Genomic DNA, 13,646 nt, shown 5'->3' on the forward strand with positions numbered 1-13,646 from the left:
CAGTACTAGCTCAAGCTGAAGAAATATCCCCACTGCTGCAGCCCTTCGTCATAACTGCCGTTGTACCACCGCAGTACAACGGCAGATTTCTAGATGCACGAGTTGAAATTTGGTGTCAAACTGCTACATGTTCTACAAAGGCTTTGGGTATAAAACAGGAAAATGTTTTTTTTTCAGTTTCCTCTGCACAGAGAAAAAAAAAAGTCCCCTGCCCTGCATGAAAAGCTAATCTGATAGGGCTCACGCAGATGTGAAAGCCAGGCTGTGGTTTGCCTGCAAAATCTAAAGGATTTTTCATTCAAAAGCAAGAGGTAAAAAAACACAACCCAAGAAAGGGTGATAAATGGAAGCTTCAGGTGAGAAAGGATGCGTTGCCAAATCAATATTATTAACAGAGACAAACTTAACAATGGAATACCCTTTGCAAATACTGTACACATCCGTTCAAATATTCTTTCAGCAAAGAGAACTTGAGAACTATGTTATTATATTCAACAAATCCTACAGCATCACTAATTGCCACACCACAGTTGCACTCTTTTCTTGCAAAATTCTGGTAACATCTGCATGTGCTGAAAAACGTCAGTTTTATTTATCATTCACAAAATTCAAATTTTGAAGGCGGCTTCTACAGATAATCGCTGGTTTACCTGAAACCAGCTTACTTGTTTTCCATTTTCTAGAAAATCTGGAGAGGACTCATTATCTTGAAGGCCCTGGTCATGGGTCCAGGTGGCTTTAAAGACTCAATTTCGGAGAGCTACAATAGGAGAAACAAGGTATGATGGGCAAACGAAGCCCGGCACAGAGCTCTACCTTCTGTGACTTAAGCTCCTTGGTGAGGGTGAGGACCTCCTGCTGCAGCCGAGAAGCTCTCTCGCTGGCACCGGCCTCCTTCCTCTCAGAGGGGAGTGTGAGCGGGATGCTCATCTTCTTCTCCTTCTTCCGGGAGTTGTCGCATGGGGACCTCCTGCCCCCCAGCTGGGCCTCCTGCCCTGCCTCAGGCAGCAACAACACGGCGGAGAGTGGGCGGGGGTCAGGGGTCACGGCAGGCACTGGAGGGGGGGCAGGTCACAGAGAGACTCTTCACACTCCATATCCCCGTTCTTGTCCTAAATCCAGCATTTTCACGAGCCCATTGTGATTTCTGTGCTACACAAGACCCTGCAGCACAGCCGCTGCGTGAGCCAAGAGGTGTCTCCTTCTCTCACGTTTATCGTGAACACCAACCAATTTTATAGAAAACGTCATAACAAATGATAGCAAAGCCCATCACTTCAAAAAGAAACATTTGTGAAGCAACAAGTAAAGGTTTATTCCATGCTGAAAAGAGAAGAAAAGAAACACAATGCTTCGGCACCCAAAACGTTTCACGTGACACCCGAAGAAGGCCCCACAGCCGAAACGTTGCATTTCTTTTCGGCTCTTTTCAGCATGGAATAAACCTTTACTTGTTCCTTTGCAGCCTATGCATGCTGACGCAGCTACCTACTGGAAACATGTGAGCCTATGGTCATGAAAACCAGCTGATAATGTATAATAATGCTCTGCACGTATCCTGTTTAGCTTACCATTTGAATTGCTCCAACCTGACACACTGAACAGAGCTGTAAGAGCTGTCTACTGAGAAAAGGTTATGACATTTTATGACTCACTTCTAGGCACTCTGTGGTTAAAGACACAGATCATTACAGCACTGCCCACTCTTCTACTTGCATAAATATTTAGAATGGCTATATCGTTTATTTTAATCAGATATGTTAATTCAAGACAAATTTGCATTTATGGAGACGGCCAGGATAGTCAGGGAATTCACTGGCGCAATCTGAGTGAAGCGCCTTGCAAAAGGGTACAACAGCAGAGTCCCAGCCGGGACCTGGTCCCATGACCGTCCTGTCAAGAGCCTTAACCGCTGCGCCACCACTACAGTGGCACCAGGTTTTGCGAAGAAATAAAAAAAAGGGCTTGATGCTTTGGCCGATACTAACTCCTGACGAAGGTTCAACAGCTGAAACATTGTGTTTCTCCTTATCAGCATGGAATTAACCTCAACTTTCAAAGCATCCTGAGAACTATGGAGTGCCGTGTTCACTTTTCTAAGAAGACTCAGGGCTCCAGCTTCCCAGGGATGGACACTATAAAATGGACATGGAAAGGACGAACCTGCATTTTCCTCGGTCCTTGGTGGGAGAAGCTCCTTATTGGATGGGGTGGGAGGCAGCTGAGGCTCTTCAACATGGAAGACACTACATCCGAAATCGTGGGACGATCGACTGATTCGAATACTCTGCACCTGGTTTCTGTCAGAGCAGTAGCAACACACACAGACCAATGGCTGAGGACAAGACGCTCAACAAGATGCAAGTGATTCTCACTCTTGGCCCCAGAGAGTCAAAGCGTCTTTTTCCATCTCCCTCAATCCACTTGAGTTCTGAATGACTTCATTGAACCAGTTATAAGCCTCTAATCTTGCAGGAGTCTGACTCCCCTATAAAACCTGCAGGGCTGAGTCTCTCCAGGACCAGTGAGAATCACTTATATACAGTATAGCAGCACAAACAACCCCTCAGGGATTCAAACATCAGGGAGGAAAACAATTACCTTTTGTTTCCAAGATTTAATATGATTGTAAAATAAGACAATAAATAAAACATTACATACTGTATGAGGGAATACGTTGGTGCCTTCGTTAAGTGCAAGTAAATACTCAAGACAAGAGTCAGATATTGAGTATTTACCCTGTATAATTAGTCATTCAACATTTGTGACTGAGGTAAATTCATTTTTGTGTCTTTGCTCCTATATTTTGACCAGGCAAGAGGATTTGATTTGTTACTTCTGCCACCTTTCTCTGGAGTGGACAGTTCTTGCTATAGACTATGGTCTGGATAATTTTTGACTGTTTAACAACATAAAGCCATCTCTGTTGTATTTAATTTTTTTAAGAACCTTAACTTAATTAACCCCCGTCAAATTGTCTGGCTTGGGATTAAAGTTAGAAAGGACAATTAATTTTTAAAAGCAACATCTAACCACTGCATTTCTGTGTGTCACAAATACAACACAATAATGAGTAAATGGGCCAAAACACAGCCCCTGAACCTCACTGTCAGGGGGCATGAGAAGAAAACAGGAAGCTGGAACACCTGCCTGGCAAGTGTCTGCTGCAATCCACGGGAAGATAAAGCAAAGCAGGTTTACTTCTGTTTTTTTATCTATTTCAGCATTTGTGGAAGCTGATGGGCTGTGTCAATTGGACAATACCTACATCAGAGAACACACTGCAACTTCTCTATTATGTTTTCAAAGAGGCTCCCAGAGGCCTGTGGATAATCAATGATGTTGCCAACCTTCCATTTCGCTAAAAGGGCCCATTTTGAGGAGAGGACCTGAGTGAAAACGTGGGCTAGCATTTCAAACCGGCAAGAAGTGTCAGCCGGAAAGATATGGTCACATAAAAAAAACAAAGGGGAAACTTTCTTAAGAAAGTGAAAAAAACATTATAACCCTCAGCAGTTCCTAGGAACTATGTGTTCGTTACAATATAAATGAAAACTGAAATTGACTCCTGTTATTGGATGTTTGAGATCTTTATCCATGATAATCTCCATATTCACTCCTTTTCACAGAGGTGGGACTATGAAAGCAATGAAGTATGTGTAAGATTTACTGTAGGTTAGTAACTATAATTTCAAATGAATTTAAAATGCTCTAACGATAGAATATTATTATTTATATCTAGCACATGTGTACATTTACTGTATTCCTTCATTTTTTCTAGTTCTTCAAAGTCCAAATTGAGGAATCTGAGCAGAGTTAAGTATTCGTTTATCACAGCAACAGATGTATGATCAATATTCTCATTTACAGGAAGTCCCACATCTGTCGTTGTCTTGTTTAAATATACCACACACTGTAAAATTAATGCCTGAAAGACAAACTTCCTTTTGGGTCAAATGGGTATTTTTCTATTTTCAAAAAGACAGTCAACCTTTATTTCCCCCACTGACATAAAGAGAACAATTCAACTTTACCATGAACAGCGGCAGTTAAGATCAACTGATAACAGATCTGGTGATTTCAATTTTCCTCCCTAGTTTTCTTTGTAAGTTTTACAAACATTTCATTTCTTTCAACCATGAAAGTGCTCCAAATGGGACATCACAAGAAGGAGGTGAATGCAATTATATATATATAATTAAATGTATCGCAACAATTGATTTGACTTTCATCATACTAGTATACAAAATTGTTTATCATCATGATTACTAATTTGTCTGATGCTTTGATCCAGAGCGATGTACAGTTGAAAATGATCTTAATGGCTCCAAACATTGAATGTGGCAAATTAATCACAATAAGATTAACCATGAGAAGTTAACAGATATAAATACACTATCAGATGCAATTTGGTAAAGGCTGAGTCTTAAAATAAAGGGGAGTTCCTGTTTGTTAAGTGTTTGAATTGTCCCTGCAATGCTATTGCTACTAATTTCATCACTCTCATCAAATATTTCCTTTGTAGTCATGTCAACCACCAGAGAAAGCACCAGATCTGCAGCCGTGTGACCTAATTACTTCACTGGGATGCAACTATTGTTTTTTGCATTGTGTACTATACAGTATATGAAAATCCTATAAGAGGTGGAACATCACGTAACCAAAGGAATTGATTAACTTGTAAGACAAGTGTTAGATGAATGATTGCTTTCATGATTTTAAAGCAAAATATGTTCCTTTAATGCTCTATGGTTGAATATAAATACTGTAAGAAATAAATCTTAATCTGGAAAATGGCTTAACAGCAACCATAAATACACACTAAGTTTAATCTGAATTGAATGTATGATTTCTCCCCCGTGTAATTTAATTTAAGCCAGGTCAGAACCTGTGGAGAAAGATGACGGGTACCTGAGCACAGATGCAAACGAATCAAACTATTTTTAATACAGTCGATGCTCCAAACGTATCTGGTTTCCTGTCCACTTTAACTATTTGACTTCACCTGAATAGAGGCCCCGAATAAGGGCCTGCTTTTATCTCGCTACTTTCATTGCCAAACATCATCCCTTATAAAGAGTTTTAGATAGCAATTCTTTTCTCATGAACATTAATAAAGCATGCAAAGGAACAAGTAATAGGTTTATTCCATGCTGAAAAAAAGAAGAAAGAGAACACAACGTTTCGGCCGTGGAGCCTTCTTCAGGTGTCAGAACGTTGTGTTCTCTTTCTTCTTTTTTTCAGCATGGAATAAACCTATTACTTGTTCCTTTGCAGCCTACGCATGCTGACGCAGCTACCCACCTGAATTAATAAAGCATTTCAACCTTGCTGCTAAAATCCTTTCATTCAATGTCATTTTTGTATCTTAATTTGAGAATGTTCATAGAATGTGTTTTTGGTGTATGTGGATTGGTGGGGGGGGCACTTTAGGATACCCCAAACACTGTTCTGTGTCCTCTGAGTAAAGAACAAAAGTTCACTTGACATCCCTTCACAGTCCTGGGCCAGAGCCTGGCCTGCGGGGGGTGGCTGGCGTACTTACTGCAGCTCTGTCAGAGGGTGTTTCAGGGAGAGTTTTTGCAGGGTTGTTTGTTGCCATGGATCTGGGAGGCAGGCTGCTTCCTCTCCCACAAGGCCCACAGGGGTTTTTACTGCTGGTAAGAAGTCATCAGATTGTTCTGGGGGAAAAAAAGTGGCGGATTTCAACAGACTGCGTATTAAATACGAAAGAGGAGGACATGCCAGCCTACTGTACTACATATGACAAACTGGAGAAATGCACAGTGAGCCTATATGATTCCACTGCTTATTTGGAGTTAATGCTCTAGAACTGACATTTTCCACAAAAAATAATTAAAAGTGATTTTATGGTACTTGTAATTATTTCTACTTAATTATTTCTAAGAAGCCTTCTCTATAAGGGTTACATCTGCTCACTAATGTTTCGAACTACTGAAAGATTATAAACCAAGCAGTTATGCAAAGTGATGACATGCAGTGAGGTTATTTCAGGAAGACAACGCAGAGTAGGTGCCCTTGATTTTCAATGCTGCTGACAAACCGTTGCAGTGCATCTCTGCAATTAAAACCACACTCCATCATGTTAATTTACAGTTACTATTGTTTTTAAGTGCAGATGGAGCAAACTCTGATAAAATCTGTTGAGAGGGAAAATACTGTATGATTCTGCAGCCTTTACTCATTTGCCAGAACAGAAATGTTTCTAGCTACAACACTATAACAAAAAAGAAATTCAAAACCTTCATGTGTATTTGCACTTTGTTTCTGTACAAGCACTTTTTCTGTTACATACAGTACGGGGTGCATACATTTATTCTTTTGTGTTGTACATTTTATTGTTTCTAAACAAAACAGCGAAAACAACTTTATGTCATTAAAACAGCAAAAAAATACAGAACAGAAACAGAAAATAAGTTGTCAACTGTACAGCAAATGCAAAACAGATACATAATTCAATTTTAAAATGCACAGAAGGATTTTTTATATAACTGATTTCTTTCTTTTACTTTCCTCCCCTTTAGGAAGTCTTTGACTCATTTCTGTTGAATTAACTCAACAGGCATATCACCCTGCAACTCACAACTGAAGCTAAACAGGTGCCTGGACAGGAGACCTCCTGGGAAACACTAAGGTTGCTGCTGGATGAGGTATTAGAGGGGCCAGTAGGGTCTATGTGGGCCCTAATGCCCTAGTATAGTGACAGGGACACTATACTGTAAAAAGGTGCCATCCTTCAGATGAGATGTAAAACCGAAGTCCTGATTCTGTGGTCATTAAAAATTCCAGGGAGCTTTTCAAAAAGAGTAGGTGTATTACCCCAGCGTCCTGGCCACATTGGTGTATTACCCCATTGTCCTTTACCAGTCATGGCCTCCAAATAATCCCCATCTCTGAACTGTCTTCATCACTCTGTTCTCCTCCTCACTGACAGCTGATGTGTGGTGAGCATTCTGGTGCACTATGGCTGCTGTCACATCATCCAGATGTGGGGTTAAATGTCAGGAAAAACTATAATACACCGATTACATAAATAGACTCAACCCCATTTGCTATGCTACAAACCTAAATGAAGCTACACAAATTTGTATAGTAAGTAGTCGCCTCCGCTTTTCTGCAATAACAGTGGTTCTCAATATTTCAAAATGAAATACTCTGTAACATCCCTCAGTCAGGTAGGTTTTTTGGAGGCAGTAAGCAGCTTACCTCTCAAGCTATTCAAAACATTTACAAGATAAATTTAGTTAGAGCTCAAGAGTTAGGGTTTTGTTTCATCTGTGTTTGTGTTTTGCCCAATTCCTACAATGCAGAGCAGTGTTTTATCTTGCAGAAATCACACCAAACTGGTGTATAAAGTTGGTACAATCCATGACAAAAAGACTTGTGGCTGTAATTGCTGCCAAAGATGCTTCCCTCAAAATGGAGTTCACAGGCCTGAATAGTTATGCTCTCAACATATTTCAGATTATTCTCTTTAGTCTTTGCTGAGTTATCTTCAGTTCTACTGTCACTTATCTTACCATTGAAAGTCTTCAGCTTGGGCATTCAGATTTCAAATAAAATATTAAGTTTATAAAAATATATATGTCATTTCACAATATGAGACATTTAGAGGAGCCTGAATCCTTTTGCAAGGCACTTGTGTATCTGTTTTCCCTAGACTTGCATATCTTACTGTGTGTCAATTTGACATCACGTCAGGTTTGGCCACCAAAGACTAAAATATTAAATATTCTGAGCTTGCAAAGTAAAGTGGCAGGTTATACAGTTTTTATTAGTTAAAATAAGTCAGGCCTAGTCCCCCATTCTAAGCTCCTAAAAAACTCTGAATATAAAATCGTCTGTGAAGTATTCGTTTGAGACTGGTTTACACGTTTGTTTCTGGAAAGACAGGTCCAAACAACTGCTTAACAGTGCAGAGCAATTACTCAATATTTCCCTGCCTTAAGGGAGAGGTTTGCTATGCTGGTGACACAAAATAATTAGCGAATGAGTCAGCATGGATGACACAAGTAAGAAAAAGTCATCCCACAGAGAAATTGAAAGAAAGTTTAAAAGTGTGCATTCTAACAGAGGTTCAGAGCCACAGACTACGCAAAAATATACCTGTGTTTACAATGCGATACTGCCTGCAGAATTATTATATTTCTTAGAATGTTTATTTCCTTCTTTAATACACTGTCTAAAGAATTTAAATTCATAATCATACCTCAAACTTTATATTTAATGCAAAGGCCGACGATCTGGGCTTATGGTTTGTATCGAATTCTTTTTCAACTTCACCATGATGGGTAACATCTGAAACTATAGCTCAGTGCGTCAATTACCTTAAAAATCACAATACGCTCCTCAATAAATGTGACGGAAATCACTTCCATATAAATACCACTGCCATGGTTAATTTATAAATCTACCCTGATAAAACTGTTTTTTTTTAAAACACAAACAAGCAAACATCCCACGTTTAGTGCAAACAAAATGCATTTGATGAGACTGTCACTTTTACAAAAATAAAGCTAAACTTCTGGCACAGAAGTGCTTGTCTGTTTGTCAGTCTGTGTGGAAACAAAATCCCTAGCACTGTTTTTGCCAAGCAGTGCTGTAACTGTGAGCTAAAAATACAAGGCTGCCTTAGAGCAATCAAATGCCACCTGGTTCTCAGCTCATTAACCCTCTCATGCCAGTAAAGTGACTCTGCTTCCACACACAAGTTAAACATTCACGGTGCTAATCCTGGCTTGTCTTGACGGTTGGTGCTGACTTTTCAGTGCGCACTGCTGTGGAACACTCTGGACTGCGTAGGTAGACGGAGTACTGCCGTCTGAGATGTTTTTTTAGCAGGTTGAAATTTATTTTTAACTGGTGCTGAAAGTTTATAGAGATGCTGCAATGCCCTAAAGTTCCTTCCAGGTGTTTTTTTTTTGCTGCTGCAGAATTACATGAAACAGAGATATGGAAATTTGTTCTGGAGTAGGCAGAATGTGACAACGCTTCCCAGGTTAAGAGGCTTGAAAATAAGACACTGGTGCTGAGCAAGGGGGAAACAGCGCTCAATAGAAAGAAGACCTCTTACCAGATACTGTTTCCTGCCACCAGTATTGAAGGGGCATGCAACGTTACCAAAATGTAAAAGATTGCATGATAACAGGATGAGTAAGACATATTCAAATACACAAGTACTTGTGCAGGCGATGTAGTATTTCTAAATATAAATTTATGAACACAAAAAGAGTAGATGCATCTTGTATGATGGACCAGTGCTTCATAAATGAATAAATATATTGTAACGCTTACGGCCGACAGGCACTGTGTAAGAGCCGGCGTACCAGAGCGGGTGACGTCACCGCCCTTCCCTGTGATAGCAGGACCACAGCTACTGGGCTGTAGAGAGATCTCTCTTTAGCTCACGGGGCTAGGTCGCTGCAGAGAGACGCGGAAGTCCCGGGTTCGAGCCCCGGACGGTGCAGGGGCCGACCTAATGCGGCAAGGGCGCCCGCCTGAGCCCCCGTTGCGTTACAATATTAAAATCTACAGCAACAATTTAATTGTTACTAGCCTTATTCCAACAGTATTTTGGGCCATAATGACAAATTGACCTTAAACAACACACAATTCAGAGACTTTGTATGTTGTTTTACACATTTTTCTTTCACTGAAACATGAATGGTAAACAATGCATTGTAAATACAGTTGTGTAGATTCCTTCCTACAAGAGGAAGGTATACTGGGTCCACTGTCTATCCTACTGGATTGGAACTTGCTCAGTAGCTCCAGCTCCAGCAGAAGAGTGTCCAGGATTGAACCCTGATAACCATCAGGAGTAACGATGGCACTAAATTCTGAGGTGAAAGCTGATCCTCAATGATGACGGAAAACACTGATGTACAATCTTAGACAATGGTTTCTCATACTTTCTAAGTGTATGGGAATACAATAGCAAGTCAAACACTAGAGTAAGATTTTCCAGACCACCATGAACTCCAGTCACATCACCCTGGAATGTTACACTGTAATGGGTGGGGTGTGTTTCTTGTTCTGTTTTTTTTCTTTGCACACTGGCTTCTGTGTAGATTTGTACTAGTTCAGTGACACTAAACAGGCTGTGTTGTTAGGTTACATAAGAACAGGAAGAAGCCATTTTGACCTTCTAGACTTTGTGGCAGTTAGGAGTCAATTGATCCAAAGGATCTCATACAGCTGTTTCTTGAAAGAAGCCAGGGCATCGGCATCAACTATGGGTCTGATTAGCTTGTTGCACCTCCCACCATCCTTTCTGGTTAAAAAAGTGCCTCCCCTTTTCAGTCCCAAACTTCCACTTTGTTGCCACTTGTGTCCTTAGGTTTGTCTGTACGAAGCACTCTGACCCACTTTGTTGACTTTGTTACACTGTCAGAGTGCTTCTTATTTAGCAAACACAGATATAATTGGCATACAGTTGTAAGAAAAGGATTGAATTATCATTATTCCAGCATTAAATGTTCCTATAAAGTGTGATGTGACTGGGCCCTGAGGCACAGCAAAGCTGCCCCAAACCATGTGGCTCCCTCCACCATGATTCACAGTTAGGAAGAGGTTTTTGTTTTGGTATGCAGTGTTTTGCTTCACCCAACTTTGTTTTATCTTTCCACAGAGGATTTTTCCAGCTTTGGCAAACTTCAGATGGGCAGCAATGTTTTTTTGTAGAGCAGCAGTTTCCTCTGTGGCGTCGCCCTTCCATGGCCACCACCCTCATTCAATGTTTTTCTTATTGAGGCCTCATGACACAGACGTTAGTCAGTGAAAAGACGCCTGCAGATCCTTAGCTGTTACCCTGGGTTCTTCGTCACCTCCTTGAGCAATGTAGAGCTCGCTCTTGCAGCGATTTTTGTTGGATGACCACACCTAGGGAGAATAGCCATGCTACAGAATGTCTTCAATTTGTACACTATCTGCTTGACTGTGGTATTTCTAAGTCTTTAGAAATTCTTTTGTAACTCTTTCCAGCTCTATGAGCATTGGCAACTCTTCTTGTGAGGTCCTCTGAAAGCTCTTTTAATTGGGACATGTTTCACTTCAACAAATCAGTGTTGTAAAGAGCATACTCTGCTGGTAACCAAACTTTGTGGGTTTTTTTATATTCACACCTGAAAATCATCTCTTAAATGGGATTCCTGAATCCAATTACCACCTTTAATAGAGGTCATTATCTTAGAAGTTCACATACTTTTCCAGCTTAGACAGTGAATGTTTAAACATTGTGTTCAATGTAGACGAGAAAAACAACAATTGTTTTTGTACTATTTGTTTAATCAGATTGTGTTGATCTATTATTATGAATTTGATGAAAATCACACTTTAGGAGCAATTAAGGAATACAGATGATTCACTAACTTTTTCTCAAGCTGTATAAACCGTGTAATGAGTGAAAAACTGCACAGTAGTCATAGAAAATGTCTCCTCCTCAATCCCTTCTGTTGCTTCACTGCTAAAGGAGATGACACTCTGCTGTGACACTGTGAGGAAGTCTGAGGTGTGCACCAGCTCTGCAGGTTAACACCCACTGCAATCACCCAATCTATTAAGAGGCACAATAACGTTTTTTTACAGAAATCGCCATTAAAAAAACAATTAGATTTCCTGTTTTTCATTGGTTTTATCTTTTAACTTAAATCCTCAAAATAAGTCTTTTTTATATAATGAAATTTACACTGTATTCATTTAATTGTATATGGTACCTAAAAAATTAATTCCCCGCTATTGCTGAATATACATTCTTTCTATATATGGAGGTGTTTAATTATTATTCTATTCCCGCTCAACATGAGAGGCTTAACAACTTAATGCATTTTCAATAGAATCCTTATTTTAACTCATGTCACATCCTGACATCTCATATATAGTTTATGTGTTTTCTACATGTATCCAAAATGCTGTTTTTTAAAAGTTTTTGATGTTTATCACAGTCTTACATTCTATTTAAATCTTCTCAAACATCTTACATCCTAGGGAGTTTGCTAATTTTCCTGTTTTGGTAACATCCGCAAAATTTTTCAACTATACCAGAATCGAGCTCATTGATAGAAATTAAGATAAGTTATCATCTGTATTGTGTAGGGATCCCTGTCGTAATCTGCTAATCGTATCACATTAGTTTGAGAAGTTACCCCTTACCAGTACACATTGTTTGCTATCCCTTAACAAGTTCTCAGTTTGAATGCATGTCTTAATTTTAACGTACAGTATGTGACTGCAGTTTTAGAATTAAAACTTAAAAACAATTCAAAGAAACTTTATTAGAAGCTTTCTGAAAATCTCCATTTCTATTCATTACTGCGATTGCTTGTTTTCTGACTGAAATCCATACAATTAGCAGAGGGAATTTCTTCGGAATTCACAGTGAAACGCAAAGCAGAGGGCGAAGTGGAAGAGCACATTTGAAACAGGGAACGGAAAGCGCTTCTTCACCAAAAGGGTCGTGTGCTGTTGAGGTCCAGGATAGCTCACTTCAAGAAACAGCTGGATGAGATCGATTTACTGCTGACTATCAACGGGGCTAGAAGGGCCCACCTCTCCTCTTCTTTTCTTATGGTTTTATGTTTCTCCAAACATTTCAGATCTGAAGCCGATCTGGCATGCAGTGTTATCTTCTCTACGTGATGCCTTACCTCTGTTGATTGTAGGACTAAGAGTGTGAAAAGAAGTGCATGGCATGAGAGTGTACTACTGTGAGGATAAGTAGGCATGTAATATTAATTATTATTAATAATGTTAATAATTCATTGAATTTATATAGGGTTTGTATTCCAAAGTGCTTTACATATTGGTGGGGATCACCCATTTCATTCACCACTGCAGTGCAGTGCTGCCCTGGCAGCGATTTAAAGCTATTTCTCACTGGTTCAGACTTTTTTTTTTTAAACCATTTGAATCTGGCTTTATAAAATTACGTAGTGCTCAACCTGCTCTTGTTAAACTTTCTAATGATCATGATGGAACAGCAATGCACCATATACTGTAAGTTACTGTCTGAAAATAACAGTGCTAAGAAGCATGTCATTTTACTTTATTAATAACTTTTTCTTTTACCAATGTCTTAGTGTTCCATTAAAATATTGTAGGTCATACAAGTCAAGTACTCAGCTGTATAACCAACCACAGCTCCACCCTACTACGAGCTAGGCGTCTATTGTTCAAACTCTTTTGTGCCATATTTATTTAAAGTAAACTTTGGGTTTTCAAAACTACCGGCTATTCTAGGATGTTGCTGAAAATAAATCCAACAATGGAAGGAAAAACTATTTATGTTCATAAATAGATTCCAGACTTCTTTAACTCAGTCATGATCTTTTCGTATAATAATATCCAGAATTAGATTTATCTACACCACAAGAATTAGATTTATCTACTGTACACCACAAGGCAATAAAAAAGAAGTACTTTAGCCCATAAATTACAAAATCAAATGTTTTTTTTAGAATGTCTACAATTTTAAAAGAAAGATATAGGAATGAAAGAAAAAGACAAATTTTAAATAACATTAATTCCCTATATTGACAAAATGGCAATCAATAATTTGGAGAAATCCTTGCTTTACAACCACTGAATTACACAAGTATCAGCTGATCACAAAACACCTAGGAGTGTTT

General features: G+C 39.3%; 1 protein-coding gene across 4 annotated transcripts in view; it reads right to left on the reverse strand.

The window, feature by feature from the left end:
- Positions 1-13,646, reverse strand: part of tbc1d2 (TBC1 domain family, member 2) — a 38,784-nt gene that overhangs the window by 11,751 nt on the left and 13,387 nt on the right. For all 4 annotated transcript variants that reach the window (XM_006629761.3, XM_015345122.2, XM_069189443.1 and 1 more), the window contains 3 exons: positions 5,546-5,681; positions 2,164-2,300; positions 817-1,055 (listed from right to left, as the gene is read on the reverse strand). In XM_006629761.3, coding sequence (XP_006629824.3) covers positions 817-1,055; positions 2,164-2,300; positions 5,546-5,681 — 512 coding nt within the window. The remainder of the gene's footprint in view (positions 1-816; positions 1,056-2,163; positions 2,301-5,545; positions 5,682-13,646) is intronic.

This window comes from Lepisosteus oculatus, chromosome 1, assembly GCF_040954835.1.
Source record: "Lepisosteus oculatus isolate fLepOcu1 chromosome 1, fLepOcu1.hap2, whole genome shotgun sequence".
Classification (NCBI taxonomy): Eukaryota; Metazoa; Chordata; class Actinopteri; order Semionotiformes; family Lepisosteidae; genus Lepisosteus; species Lepisosteus oculatus.